This window comes from Camelus ferus, chromosome 15, assembly GCF_009834535.1.
Source record: "Camelus ferus isolate YT-003-E chromosome 15, BCGSAC_Cfer_1.0, whole genome shotgun sequence".
Classification (NCBI taxonomy): domain Eukaryota; kingdom Metazoa; phylum Chordata; class Mammalia; order Artiodactyla; family Camelidae; genus Camelus; species Camelus ferus.
Genome location: NC_045710.1, coordinates 20319296 through 20335131, shown reverse-complemented (window position 1 = coordinate 20335131; position 15836 = coordinate 20319296). Strand labels below are relative to the sequence as shown.

The following is a 15836-nucleotide window of genomic DNA, read 5'->3' as shown; positions in this document are numbered from 1 at the left end:
CAGTCACTGTGGCAGGCTTGGCACCCTCCCAGTTAGGATGTCACTCTTCATTTGGGCGCGGCTCCCTTCCCCAGGAGCTAGCGCAGCTGTGCTCCAGGAAGAGAGGTGGCGTGGAACTAATTCGTGATTCATGATCCGCATTACTCACGTTAACAAGTCCCTCTGGTGCAACAGGCTTTGCACGCTGGAGAGCCAGTCGGCATCCCCAGGAGGTGGCCGACACCGAGGCCCAGGGCCTGCTCGGTGGCCGAGGAAGAGAAAGCACTTCCGCAGGGACCTGGTGATGGTGACAGGGGGAACTGAAAGCTGGATAGGAAGCCCTGCACCCTGGCATAGTGCTCGCAAGCAGCAGAGCTCGTGGGTGAATGTTCACCATTTGCAGACTGCCTGCTTTCCTCTGTACACCGTCTACAGCTACTACGCACGCTCAGTGCCTCTTACATGATCCTTACAGACTCTCCCCCCCGGGTGCCCCAGGATAGACATCACCGGTCAGCTCTGCCACTTACATTAAGCCACTCCTCCTTGGCATGGCTTTGTTTCCCCACGTCCAAAAAATGGCGCTTATAGTCTTAGGGTTTCCATCTCATAGGTTTGATGAACAGATCACACGAGTGAATGCGTGTCAGAGGCTTAGAGCGGTGCTTGACACAAAGTGAGCTACGTGAGCTATCATTATTTTCCCCATTTTAGATCTGAGGAGACAGAATCAGAAATGTTGTGTGACCTGCCCCACCAGTCAGCTGCAGAGCCAGGGTTCCCTCTCAAGCCAGCTCACCCCAAAGTCTTCCCACTCTAACCCCATGCCCATTAGGAACAACCCCAAATACCAGCCAGCTGCTGACCACAGTTAGGGAGAAGCTCTTGCCACATCCAGATTGGCTACATCCACCTTCTCTTTCCACAGAAGGCCGACATGACGCCACCACTAGCCCAGCACAAGGGAGGTTCTGGGTCCCTTTCCAGTGTCCAGTTCTGATCACATTTGGAATTAGGACAGATCCCCCTACTCTCCAGCTCTGACTTTATTCTGCCTTGGATGGTGAGGTCTCCATCCAAGACTGGTGCATTGTAAATTATGCTGAACTGATCCTCCTTTCTAAAAGGAGTCCAGTGTCCTTTGAGAAAGCCAGGAATCAACAGTGTTACTTCAGAGCTGCCCGACCCTGGGCCCCTCTGGAGAATGAGTGCAGCAGCACCCAACTCTGACGGACTCAGACACGCCTCACAAACCTCCAGTCTAACACCATGTGGTGGTTGACATTAAGGCAAAGCTTCAGACAAAATGCCTTCACACCATGCCTAGCAGCAGAGAGGACCCACTTCCTTTCTCTCTCCTGGCTGGCTAAAGGAAACATGTTGTTTTGTCCCATTTGTTTCAGTGAAAGTTTACGTAAGTGGGAGACAATAAATGGTCCCAGAACTCTGGTCTCAGCACACTTTGATTAGGATCGTTTAACTCCAGGACCAGCAGAACACAAAGGCCCCTCCATCAGTGCAGGTGCATTAAGCACTTGCTATTTGGGAAGTCCGCCTTTAATTATCGTCCTTCTCCCAAGCTTGCTAGTTCTGCCGGCAGAGCAACTGCATCCCCTTGGAGCCTACTCAGCTCTTTGCCTTTTGTAGCAAAGCTTCAGTGATCCTGGAAAGAGGGATATTTTTCCAGTTTTTCTGGGCCCAGAGCTGGACAAAAGAGCTCAGAGGAGAAGGGCTGAAATGCTAACTCTAGATCCCAAGAGGGGTTCCTCCCTGGCTTCCCCCTCCATTGCCAAGAGGAAAAGGAACCAGAGGTGGAATTGCCTTAGCCATCACTGAGTCAAACAGGAGGGAGAGGGCCCAGGGAAGAGCTCAGCCCAGCCAGTGCCCTCCATGCAGGGTGTTTACATAAAAGATGAGGTCAGAGAAAGCACTGGCTTCCGGGGTGGGCTTTTGGGGGTATGGATAGATATCTTTTGCTCAGTTACAAATTACCATAAACATAGTGGCTTAAAACAACACACATTTTTTATAGTAGTTTCTGTGGGTCAGGAAACTCAGGCACAGCTCGGCTGGGTCCTCTGCTTCATAGTTTCTCATTTTCTCATATGGTTGCACAAGATGTTAGCCAGGGCTGGGTCTCATCTGAAAGCTCAACTGAGGAGGGAGTTACTCCCAAGCTCACTGGTTGTTGACAGTTCCTGGAGAAGCCAATGATGAGAGAGAGAAAGGGAAAGAGAGACAGAGACAGAGACAGAGAAATAGGGCATGTGCTAGCAAGATGGAAGTTACAGTCTTATGTAACATAATCATGAAAATAACACTCCATCACCTTTGCCACATTCCACGGTTAGAAGTGACTCACAGGTCTCGCCCACATTCAAAGGGAGGGGATTATGCAAGGGTGTGGCTACCAGGAGGTAGAGATGATTGGCGCCCCCTGACAGCCTACCTGCAGTGGCTTTCATGTGTTGGAGATCGACCAATCTCCAGGGAGCTCTGAGAGCTCATTGTGGATTCTGAAGGACAGAATTCCTGGCAGCAATCTCAAGCCTCTCTGTTCAACGTTCCACAGACACTTAAATGTTCACAAAGTACCCACTGAGTACCAGTCCGTAAGAGGACGGCAAATGGAACACAGAGAGTCCTAGAGACCGTGGTTCTAGCCATGCGACTTCAGGACAGTCGGACGTTCTGAGCCCCCACTTTTCCTTTGTCCATGAGGTAGGGATAATGATTACCTGCCCCAGCTCTTTCTCAGAGCTGGCCGCTGTGGTGAGCAAGCGAGATCGTTTCTAACAGGCTTTGAAAGTTCCAAAAGACTATACTAATATAAAATGTTGTGTGATATTGCTATTAACATTATTAAACTGTAGAACAGAAAAGATTGGGCCAATTCACGTGCCCCTGGTACGTTGCCTTCTATACATTTTCAGCATATTTATCTCCTCCTTCACCTCCACCTGTGAGCTGTGTACTCTTTCATTTATACATAACTGTGTGCTCTGGGCCTATTTTTCTTAATTTTTTAAAATTTTAAGCAAATTCTAGTTTTTGACCTCTTAAAACTAACCATGTTAAAAAGGGGGAAGGCAATATTTTGCCTGCTAGGTCATCTTGTTCAGTCAATTCCCCCAGCCCAGTTGATCGCCAGTTTGCAGGTGAAACCCTCAAACTCCACTTGGGGGAAATATGTGACTTGGGTGAGGGCGTAGAGGATAACCCCCAAAGACCCACTCATCAATATAAAGTGAAAGAGGGTTTTTAGTCTTTTAAAGTTGGTCAAGATCTCAGAAATATCAGGGACTCCAGAACTTTCTCCAAGGACAGATTTTCAGACAAATCCCAGGTGACTGTGTCTGGGTGGCCTGATTTGATTTTTACAGTGAATGTTGACAGTGACTTCATAATGTGAGAGCACATTTTATTCACTTAATTATTATTTTTTATTAAGTGACTGACAGACTGAATGATCCAATTCTGGAATTAACATTATCAAGTCAGGAAAATAAGGCACAGCTTGGGCTTGTCCAGCAACCCAACTGAAAATCAGAAAAAGTCCCCAGGCCTCAGATGAGCTCCCTGAGAGAGGACTATCTTCCTTCTGCCAGATTTATGGCTCTGATCCCGCTAACTAGTCTGTTCAGTCTGTCGGCTGATCAGCTCCATCAGCCATGGGGCCCGAGGTGTGCCCACACTGCTAAGGAGTAGGATGGAGTGTTTCCTTACAGACTGCAGGGCTCCCTGCATTTCAGTTACATACGTGTGGGTGTGCACACGTGAGTGTGTGCTGGTGTGTGTGCGAGTGAGCACATGAAGGTGTGTGCTGGCTCCCCAGGAGCCTACCGGCTCTCTGCTGCGCAGTCATGGGTAAGAGACAGAATGCCTTTCAGCAAGCATCCACTTCCACCACAAGAGCGCCTCTGGTCCGCTCCACCCCATAATGCTCTCACTCTAACACAGGAGCCCCAGAGAGGCTCCCGTCCAGCCACACACAGAACCCCCAGCATGCGTGAGCTCCGTCTCTGACCGCGCAAGTGGGTTTGGGGGCTGATGTTTGGCCTACTCTTTTCTTTCTACTTTTTTGGTTTTGGCTTTATTTTCATATAACAAAGGTTTATCCTATGTGACTGGTACTGTTTTAGGTCATGGAAACAAGGCAGTGAACAAAATTAACTAAGCCTTACTTTTGTAGAGTTTACCCACTGGAGGGAGACAGACAGCAGGCAGTGTACAGATGATACAGATTCAGGTAGTGATGTGTTATGAGGAAAATAAGGCAAGTTAAGGGGACAGAGATGACAGTGGCAGAGCACGCGTGCTGTACCCAAGGGTGTTAGGAGAGAAGACCTGAGGTTTTGGCAGGTGTGCTTCAAAGCGGAGCCAGGGTGATGCTGCTTGTTACCAATGTTAAGATCCCACTTTTCACTCCTAGGCTGGTGTGGCCTGGGGAGACCTCCAAGGCCCTCCACAACATAGCTACAACTCTCATAGGCTCTAAACGCCTTGGCCATGAAGTGTGTGGAGACACAGCAGCGGGTGGTGGAGAAAGGGGAGCACACCTGCGCTGAGCAGACTGGGCCGGGGGAGTGACCCAGACACCTGGCTCTCCACCAAGGAAGGCAGGCTGAAGGCCACACACAGTGACTGAGGAAGCACTGGAAACCTGGTCCCACTCCAGGCGGGCATCGCTGTCTAAGTGAGAGCAGCAGGAGTCTCTGATCAGTGGTGTTTTCATTGCAGCTAGGTAGACATCTGGATTCTAGGAGGCTTCCTCCACAGTGAGTGTGAGCCAGCCGATGGCTGGCAGCCCAAGGAAGAGTCCAGTCCCATAACAAAAACTTACAGATGACCGCTGATGTTAGCTCGGGCTCGCGATGCCAAGACTCACATCTCTGTGATCTTTTTGGCCTTTTCATCATGCTTATTGCCTCAAGACCACTGCATGTCTAGCCACCATGACTGCATTACAAGTGGGAGCAACGGAGAAGTGTCTCTTCCCTTTTCTCTAGTCTTATACAATTTGTCTTCTATTGTTGGTCAACCATTTGGTCCTACTTGCTCCCGGACCCCTTCCCTTTCTGCCCTTGACATTTGGGTTTCCCACCTTCTCATGTTTCCCTGTTCTCCAGTCCATCCTGGAAGGTCCAGGACCTTGGCGCAGGAGTCAGGACATTTGTTCTCTCCAGCTCCTACTCACTCGGCCACCTGGGCTACCCGCATCCTCCATCTGCCCATCTGTCAGAGGTGTTATAGTCTCAAGGGCCTTGTAAGGACTGCACCCTTCATGACTTAGAACCAGACAACAACTACTAAGAATAAAGCAGTGAGGGTTCTGGCCGCCCACCCTGTGGCCTCTCTCCCAGGAGCCAAGGGACCTGACAACAGGAGGCAACAAATCCTACTACCACAAACCCTGTGGCCAGGCACCAGGTTTCCTCTCCCCGGTCTGCGGACAAGAGCAGATGAGGGCAGAAATCAATGACTCTTCAGGCCTGAGTGTGGCAGGGCTGGTACTTGAACCACCACCACTTCCCACTTAAGCCTCCGAACCACACCCATGATGTGTAGCCCCCAGGTGGGTGAGTCCACAGTCACAATATCAAATACTTTATCGACACAACTCTGGCCTGAAGCCAACTTGGAAGTAACCAAATTAGCCCCAAGACCTCTCTTAACTTAATTTTTACAGCTCTGCTTTCATGATAGTGTTTTTCCTGTGACCTTTCTTCTCTCCTGTATTACTGACTTTCCCTCGAGGAGCAGGGGGTGGCTGAGAACACCACACAGCAGCCATCACAGAAGCCATTAAAAACCCCCTCAGATTGCCAGGTGTCAGAGCAGTTTAGGGTAATTCAGTCCTGAAAGCAGCTTTTATCTCAACAGCCCAGACTTGCCTGCCCTGTTGATGGGGAGCCGGTTTGCTCCTAGATTTCTCCCCATGAAGGGATATCTACCTCCCAGCACAGAGGGATGGGCCTCTGGTCTTTGTTCCCCAGGAGACCACAGCGTGTATAGGCATCCTGCCCATCCAGAGGAACTGTGAGAGGGCCAAGGGAGACCAAGATGTACAAGTGAGGAGAGACGTGTGCATGAGCACACCTAGTACAAAAGACAGAGCTGTAAGATCGTTGTTACCCCCTCCAAACTTCTCATCACCAAACAGGAACAAGAAAGAAATGACAAAAAGCTACACATGAATAAACAAAGGGTGTGTGGGTGGGTGTGTGTATGTGTGTCTGCGCGCGCATGTGCAAATGCAGTCTGAGAAACCAACTAGAACGACATGGAAAATCCATCAACTGAAAACTGTACTGTAAAAAGAGTAAATGTCACGGCCCCTCCTCACTTTGCCTCTGTAATCACAGGCCAATTGTATAACTTTTCTACGTGATTGCCTATCTTATGAGATAAAAGTAGCAATTCTTTCCCTTTTCCTATCTACTGACCTAACATGGTTTTAAGGAGCTAAATTAACGCAAGAAGCAAGTGCAACATAAATGTACTGTAATTAAATATATTGACATTGAAGGCCTACAGATTCCCAGGCTATTCATTCAGAATCATAGTAACATCCTTTTATCTGAGGTTAGACTTCCAGTACGTTCCACGAGCCACCAAACATAAGTACCAAAATATAAATACATTCCAAACTGTGAAATAAAAGTTTTCTGCAGTTGGCTGCCCCTCAGTCTGATGCACAGAGAGGTGTAGGGCTTCCCTCATGCCCTCACCCAACACTGGGTGCAAAATAAGACTAAGCACAGAATGTACGGAGCACTAAGGAAGCATAGCTGGCAGCAGAGAAGAAGAAAAGCAAAAAAGGAGACAAAACAAGTGCTTAAAACTGTAATCCTAGGGGAATGTTCCTGTTGAAACTACTCATTAAAAGAGCATACCTGTGTATCTGAGAGTCCTTAACCAGGATGAGCAGTACCAACGTACCTTACAGTAAAATTGTTGTACCTTCAGGAAAAAGAAGAAAAAAAAACTGTGGGCATATAAGCAAAAACAGCAAGTGATTTATTAGAGGATGAAACTTATGTTATCATCAGGGTTTTTGACAGTAATACTTTATACCAGAAGAAAATGGAGTAGTGTATTTAATATACTCAAAGGGAAAAATATTATCAATAGTCAGGAACTCAAGGGGATGGACAGACAGATGAGACAGGCAGAGATCTGTAAACGACAAAAAAAACAAAAACCTCAAAGCATACTGCTCCCCTGGGCATCTACTTGAAAACAAACTTCAGACAACAAAAATGACTAGAGATACATCAACATGATTTATATGAGCATTAAACATGTAATACTTACAGATTAATTAAAGGCTAAAGAGGAAAGAGTAACATACGTAACGGCAGTATGCCCAGTCAGCGTAGACAGGGTACAACTTCAAGAAAATTTAGGAAAAGAGGGGAGGGTATAACTCAAGTGATAGAGTGCATGTTTGGCATGCACCAGGTCCTGGGCTCAATCCCCAGTATCTCCTCCAAAAAATAAATAATAAACCTAATTACCTCCCCACCCCACCCCCAAAAAAAGAAAAAAAAATTTTAGGAGAACGAAGAGCATATGTGCCAAAAATTTTTTTGCTAATCTCAGTTTTCATTTCGATTATGGCATAGTGCTAGTGTTGTTATCCAATACTATTGTGTGTATAATGAAAAATACAGTGGACAAGTGATTATAGAATATTCTAATTCCATTATCACTTGTGCACTTGGGAACCAAGATTCTCAGTGTGGAAAAAGAAATACAGATGTGACATAGAAGAGGTTAAATTAAAAACCCTGTAGTCCCGAACTTGAATTGGAACTATCGATGTGAGCTCATGGGGTATTTTGTCATATACATATGTGTCTATTTCATATTTATGTGTGTTTATACTGAAATACATATGTTTAAAATATGTATTTCCTAGCTCTGTCTACTAAAGAAGCCTAGAAATAACCACCAACCCTGTAGCAATAAGTGTCTATAGCACTCAGATTGTATACTTAAAATACTTTTTTTCACTAAAAGAAACCAAAGCTTTTAAAAATGGCTGTGTCCAGGTCTGGGGAAGGAACATTTCATCATGCCAGGTAGCTAGGAAGAAAAAGAACTCAGGAAGCTACCACGGACCAAAAATATGACAATTTGAGTTTCTAAAGGATAATAATTATGATTAATTAAAACTCAAAATATGTTTAAATTCATGTATTCATAATGATATGCAAACAACTAATTAGTCAGTTTCGGAGGATGGTGGAGAACCAGTTCATTACCTTGAAAACTGCAAATAAAGGAGTAAGAATTGAGCATTTACCCTGCCTTTCCTATATGAACTATACCTCTGGGTAACCAAATAGTAGATAAGAGGAAACATCTCTTTATAAATATATTCCAACTAATAAATAAGAAAAAAAAGGATATAATTTGAATATCATTATTTTACAACTCCCCAAAAATAAATGAACCTAGGCATTATGCTTCCACAACTGCTAACATCAGACAATAGAAAGCAGTGATTAGACACTGATCTTCTATCAGAAGAGGATGCTGCTCCATTGATTAAAGAGTTGAAATGCTTTAACCTCACAATGGCAACAGTATGTATATTATTTTCATTTTGCCCTAATATGGAGAACAGTTTGTTAATTTCACCATGTAGACTAAAAGGATTACTTTTTCCAATTTATAATGAAGAATGGTGTCAGTATACATTTATGGATGGTGAATGATTATATTTACTTGGATTTTGGTCATTATTTTGTTTAATGGGATCCACAATGGCCATCATAATGGTTCAATGTGCCACAGCTCCCACGAAGTTCAGCTCAGTCAACTGATATGGATAAAATTCAGTTCCATGGATCAAAATCAAAATAGTGTAAAAGACCCACATGAGCCATTGAGTGCTCTGCTGTGGTACAACCACAGGCCTTCAACACGAGGCAGACCCTTATTACTGTGATTAACTGTGATAGTTGAGAACTCCTTTTCCTTTGTATCACGCTTTATTTCTTTGCATTCAATTGAGCAGATGCGATGGCTTAGCAACAGTAATAAAACCAGCACAATCACCATCTAGCCTATTTTTTTTAACATTGTGCTGTATATTACTAATTGATTTGTTTGGGGATGCTGCGATATACTTAAAATGAAACCCAGTGCTTAATGGATTTTTCTTTACTCAGCTGTCTATAACCAATCAGTATTTTGATGTTTGTGGGTTCTTTATACGATTTAGATCTGAGTGAGTATTAAACTAGGTTTCCAGTGTGTGGTATAAGTAAGAACAAGATAAAACAGTTCCTTTTTTTCTCTCTCATAAATGAGTTTTCATACAATAGTTTTATTGTTGTTGTTGTTGTTTTTAAGTAAAAAAAAAAAAGGGGGGGGGGGAAGAGCCAGGCTTTCTCCTTCCCCTTCTCCCAATCCAGGCCCTACTTGGGGGCCATCTCATCCTCCTACAGCTCCACAGAGCCTCATGGACCAACGCAGGCTCTCCGCTGGGGAAATATGAGGACCCTGGAACTCTCAGACTGCAGCTCAGCATCAAGCCCACCTTATTGCTCGTCTTGCTGTGACCTCATCTTCTCTTCAATAACCAAGATTTTACCTTGTTGCTTATTACCCAGTCCCTCTCCATCTCTGCTGGCTGACCTTGTAAACACTCCAGTTACTGGATTTCCCTTTTGACACTTCCTGGCTCCCCATGGTCTCTCTGGGGACCAGAGTCCTGACGATGAGCACCTGCTTTTCCTGGTTTGTGCCCATGACCGCCTAAAACCCACACTCTGCTAGGCTAAGCTACTCTGGGATTCCTGAGGCTGAGGGTCTACCCTCAAGGTTGCTCAGGACAAGACTCTCACCTGTCCCCTCATAGTGACCTGCCTACTCTTTGGTCCTAAGCAACCTTGATCAGGTCTGTCCTGGTGTTAACTGAGCCCTAGGCTCATAGATTTAAAGGAAAAAAAAAAAAAAAACAGACAACATGAGGATTTTATAGTGATTGTGGTACCTTTTCAAGTCTTGAACTTGAACTCAGAAGATCTCTGTTTAACTCCTAACTTGACTGATTATCCACTCTGTGTACAGGAGGCTGGTTCTCCTGGGAATGTTTTCACATAATGCAAATATTGTCCTCCTTCCCCCAATCTAGTATCTACTAATCTGAATCTCTAGGGCCCTGGAATCTGTATTTTTAAAGGTCTTCGGGTAGTTTGGGGACCACTGAATTCAGTGATCTCCAAGACTCCATCTTGCTGTGGCATTCTGTGGTATCTGTGAGATTCCAGACAGAATGAACAAAGAGAATGAATAGGATAAAGCTTCAGCAAGACAAGCCCACACATATTGCCCGGACAGCTCTTGCATAACGGGCAATAAACTCAGAAACCCCATACCCCCAAGAAGTGGTGCTGGTGGGACACAGAAATTAATTACAAACACCTTTGGACAGCTTTATGAGGGTCAGAGCCATCCAAGGGAGCAGGGAAGACTACCATGCCTCGAAGGCTGCTGGGAACAATAGAATTCTGGCTGGATGAATCATGGGTCTGACCTGGGATGGCAAGTCCTCTAATCCCATGGAATCCACTTTAGAAAGAATTCCTGCTCTGGACATGTCCATCAGCAGTCTCTGAAAAATGAAAACAGAATTTTGTGTATAGAAATCACCTGAGACTAATACATGTCCACTGAGTTGGGAAAATACTGGTCCCTTTATTCAGAAAGAGCCCTAGAGTCCCTTCTTTATGGACTGGGGAACAGAAATCTTGAAACTAGGTGTCTCTGCTTCCCTACAGTCAGGAATTGAACAAGAAATTACACATTCATTATGCATACATTCATTATGCATCTCTAATGCCAAAGTTGTTCAAAGCACTTGCTTAGGTCATCATTTAATACAGCAAGTCTAAGTACTAAGTGTTATTATCTCCATTTGCTCAGATTAAGAAACTGAGGCTCAGAGAGGCTATATAATTTACCCCAGTTCTCACAGCTTGTCAGGGGCAAAACCCAGAATGAGAAAAGTTGGCCCATCTGGATGCAAAGCCCATGTCCCTCTTCCTACCTCATCAGATGCCCAACTTGGCCAACAAGTAGAGAAGCCCAGCATCTCTAGGAGTGTCTCAGAACCTTCAGAACAATGTAAAGCTAGGCTGAAGTTAGAAGAGGGTCCTACTGAAGGATCAGTGCTCAGGTAGGGTGTCGAGCCCATGCCTTCCTTTAGCTGTCTTCCTCAGCACACTCTTGAGAGGGAAAAATAGTATTTATATTTATATCTAAATTACTTAATTTCTAGGACTGAATTAACTAAATGAACCACCATGCTTCTGCCCCAGATTTATAAGGATTCCCCCACAATCCAGGCTGCTTACTATGGGTACAGACTGGATCTGCAGAATGGCCTTCAAAGAGCTAGAGATCATGGGGAGGAGTGTATTTTTTTTTATTGAAGTACAGTTGATTTACAATATTGTGTTAATTTCTGGTGTCCAGCATAGTGATTCAGTCATATATATATATGCATATTCTTTTTCATTGTAGGTTATTATGGGATATTATATATAGTTCACTGTGTTGTTTACCCATCTTTTGCATAGTAGTTTGTATCTGCTAATCTCCAACTCCTAATTTATCCCTCCCCCGCTTTCCCCTTTGGTAACCATAAGTTTGTTTTATGTCTGTGAGTCTGTTTCTGTTCTATAAATAAGTTCATTTTTCTCATATTTTTTAAATTCCACATATAAGTGATATGTGATATTTTTGTCTTTTTCTGTCTGACTTACTTCACTTAGTGTGATCATCTCTAGGTCCATCCATGTTGCTACAAATAACATTATTTCATTCTTTTTTATAGCTGAGTAGTATTCCATTGTATAAATATACCATATCTTCTTTATCCAGTCATCTGTCAATGGACATTTAGGTTGCTTCCATGTCTTGGCAATTGTAAATAATGCTGCTGTGAACATTGGGGTGCATGTATCTTTTTGAATTAGAGTTTTCTTTGGATATATGCTCAGGAGTGGGATTGCTGGATCATACAGTGACTCTATTTTTAGTTTTTTAAGGACTCTCCATACTGTTTTCCATAGTGGCTGCACCAAATTACATTCTGGGGAGGAGTATATTTTTTAAACTCCTTTTCTGAGCTCTTCTTTTTCTCCCTTCTCCTACCCTCACCCTCAGCACACTGAGTTTAAATTCCTAGGCAATGGTGGGGGAATTTATATTCACAGAAAACCTGGCCACATTTCCTGTTGTCAGGAAAAGCATCAGCCTTGGTTATAGGCAGGAGTCATTGACACAGCTCACAATTTTAGAGTTTTAGACTTTACAATGACCTTTCATACCCCTTACTTCTTTTAATCCTCATGCCAATCCAGCCCCTTTCACCGACAAAGGAATATGATCAAGGTCCCACAATCAATAAGTTTGCTCCCAAACCCAGATGTTCTTTATGATTTCAAAGCCCGTGTCCTTTCCACTTCACCCCTCTGGCACAGCCCACACCTGTGATTTGAGCACTCAAGAGGGTAAAAGACACCTGGCGCCAAGACCGCTCTACTGAAATGCCTCCTGTAAAGAGTTAGCCCTTTGAATTAACAGGTAACCCACCCTTTACAACACAGATAGATCCGAAAATTAAGTCAGCCGTTCACACCAAAGATGAATGGATTCATCACCTTCTTGCCCTTGAAACGACCTTCAGAAGCCAAATAGAAATCAACATCTTCATCTGAAAAAAAATAAAACCAAGAAAGGTATTGAGTAGTTAGTGTTGAATAGCTATATGCATTGGAACCCCAGCTAGAGCTTTGGTCTCCTAATCTCAGGGCCAGGGCAATGTCACAAAAGCCCACCACAACCAGCCCAGTTTTCAGATTATCAAGACTGCCCAGCATAATCCCAATCTGATTGCTAATAATTAACCAGATTAACCTTTCATTTTTGCATCAAGTTAGTTGATTTTACATTTTAGTGAACAAAGCTATGTACACCCAAATTAATTTTTCTGTGATTTTCTGTAGGTAGAAGTAGACTTAATATCTTCAAAGGGAAATAATTTCTTCAATCTTATAGTGAGATTTTTGTATTTTAAGTAAAAGTAATTTATCAAGGCCACTTTTTTTTAAGTTTTTATAGATTGTAAACATGTTAGAATTCTTGCCTGAAATCTGACAATTCCCAAAGGTCCAACATGGCTCAGAGCTAGAAAGTTTGAAAGGAAATGGCCCAGTGGCAGTGGAGGGGTGGGGATGTGCTAAGTGTTCCTGAGGCACCCACAGAAGGCTACCCAAGAGCACTGGGTGCTTTGGGCAAGGACAGAGCACCAGGAAGTGGTGAGGGGCTTGGAAAAGGAAAGGCATGCACCAAAGGCAAATGTGACCTGTTGCCCATTTTTTACAGTCTGCTGCATAGAGTCTGAAAGCTGCTTTCAGTGAGTTTCCAAACCTGACCTCTCTGGGTAGGAGGGCATGGAGCTAACTCTGTGTCCAGTTTACTCTTCTCCAAGTTAGGAGGACCCCATATGCAGCTGTCAAACCCTCGGACAGCAGGTTAGATCCAGTCACGATAGCCCAGATGGAGCACCTGCTGTTTGCCCAGCACTGTGCTGGACTCAGTGAGAATCCACTGCTGGTGCCTGTCTCACCTAAAGGGGTCTTCTCTCCCTGCTCAGAACTCCCACAGTGCAGTGCTAGCTGGACCCTCCTGTGGCTTTTTTTTCCTTACTGTCCTGTCTTGTTGCGTCCCTTTTGGTCTCCCTGCAGTAGGTTGTAAGTTTCTTAAGGCCAGGGTCTAGGTCTGCTGCATCTGTGTCTCTGACCTAGTATCTGGCCCAGGGCCTGGCACGTAGTATATCCCCAGCAGAAGTTTCCAGTTTGAATGACTGCTCGATGTTTCTTGCCCCAGCCTTGGTGCCATCTGGGAACGTGGGTTTGGTGCCAGGCTGCAGACAGCTCAGAGGCAGCCCAGGGAGGCCCAGGGAGGAGGGAGGTCCAGGCCAAGTAAGTGATTGTCTTTCCTCTTGTGCCGCAGTTCACTGGCTGTTCACCACATGCGGGGCCAGTGGGCCCCACGGACCCACGCAGGCCCAATGCAACAATGCTTACCGGAACTCCAACCTGAGCGTGGTGGTGGGGAGCGAGGGCCCCCTGAAGGGCATCCAGACCTGGAAGGTACCAGCCACCGACACCTACAGGTGCGTATGGAGTTGGGGAGCCTACAGGGCAGATCTACCCTCCTGAAGAGGACTGGGGTCCTAGCTGTGGGTGCATGCCCCACCCTGGGGTGCCCCAGGCACACCAAGGCTCTGAGGCCACAGACTCTGGCCCATAGTGGAGTGTGAGGGCTGGAGATGGGGAGATCTGGGATAATGGAATATGGCAAGAAAGGAAGACGTGTTCCCTGTCCTCAAGGAGCCCGCAGACTATTTGTGGAGATAACATGCATGCATGAGCTAGCTTTGGAACATTCTTTAGCTGTATTAGTAATTATAATTATAGCAGGCTGGTCTTTGAATATTACTTAATGCAGTTCGAATGAGGCAGTGAATGTAAAAGTGTTTGGAAAACGATCTTATGATACACATGAAAGATGATTTCTTATCCTTGAGTCTCCTTTCCTGGGCCTTCATTGTTTGCAAGAAAAGCAGCTATTCTCCAACTCCTGTCCCACGCCTAACCCCACCCCTCAGTGTTCCACCTAGAGCAAGGCCAGCCTCAGGGGAGGCCTGGCTCCGGTGGGCACTCAGCTCAGTGAAGCTAATGGTAGGGCTTAGGCCAATGGTTCCTGACCTTGCACAGGCATCGGAATGACAGGAAGGCGAGTTAAAACACCGATCGCTGGCTCTGCTCATGGAGTGTGTGATTTTGCAGGTTTGGAGTGGGGTCCAAGATTATGAATTTCTTTTTTTATGCTAAATATTTTTACATTAATGAAGCAACTATGACAATACATTGACATTTATTGGATGCAAGTTGAGGAGGTAGACATAAGTGGTATTCATTGTACTCATGGTATCCATTCATTCATTCATTCATTGAGAATATGAATTTCTAACAAGTTCCCAGGTGACGCTGATGCAGCTGCAGAGAACCACTGGGTTAGATCACATCCTTACACAGGTTAGATCACATCTTCACACAGCTTCATGACAGTGGGCAAGGCCAGTGCCACAGTCCTCATTTTACAAATGAGGAAACTCAGACAGTCAAGAGCCTCCCCACATCCACATGGCCCAGAAACCACCTCCAAGCCCAGAATTGTGAGGCACAGCTCCGCGGCAGCTCCTTCCACTGCACACTGGGCTGTTTAACAGGAAGCCTCGTAATTATGTCCTTGTTTATGCAAATGCCCCCTCCGGGAGGCTGTACACAGTGCAAAGCGAGCTACTTCCCCTGCCGCAACCCCCAGCCTCCAGCTCATCCTCAGCCCCCGGGGAGAGAAAGGAGCTGCTCAGGTTGCCCTGTTCTGCGTAGCCCTGCCCCTGGGACCTCGGTGTAAATGCATTCTGGGGAGAGCCTTAAGTGCTTTTTAAATGACATTCTGGGTAGGAATGCAATAAGGTTTGGCTGCAATCAGATTAGCTGCTCCTGGTCCCACACATCCCCAGTAAACAGCCAAAGACATCCATCTACCGCTGGCCCTGCCACACTGAGCAGGCCAGACCTCCCCTTCCTGCTGGGCCCCACTTCCCCGCTTTTGGGGGTCATTGGCTGTCTTAGAGAGAAGGGCAGCCATGTTTGTTGAGGACCCACTAGGTATTTCTCCTTCGTTTAGCAAGGAGATGGATGTCATTATTACTGTTTTATCCATATTCCCTTGTTTCCCTATGAAGAAACTGGGGTCAGAGAAGC

General features: G+C 45.4%; 1 protein-coding gene across 1 annotated transcript in view; it reads left to right on the top strand.

Moving 5' to 3' along the window:
- The window catches only part of ALK (ALK receptor tyrosine kinase), a 678293-nt gene that overhangs the window by 595033 nt on the left and 67424 nt on the right, over window positions 1-15836 (top strand). The window contains 1 exon segment of the mRNA XM_032497290.1: window positions 14017-14179. Within this exon segment, the coding sequence (XP_032353181.1) occupies window positions 14017-14179 (163 nt within the window).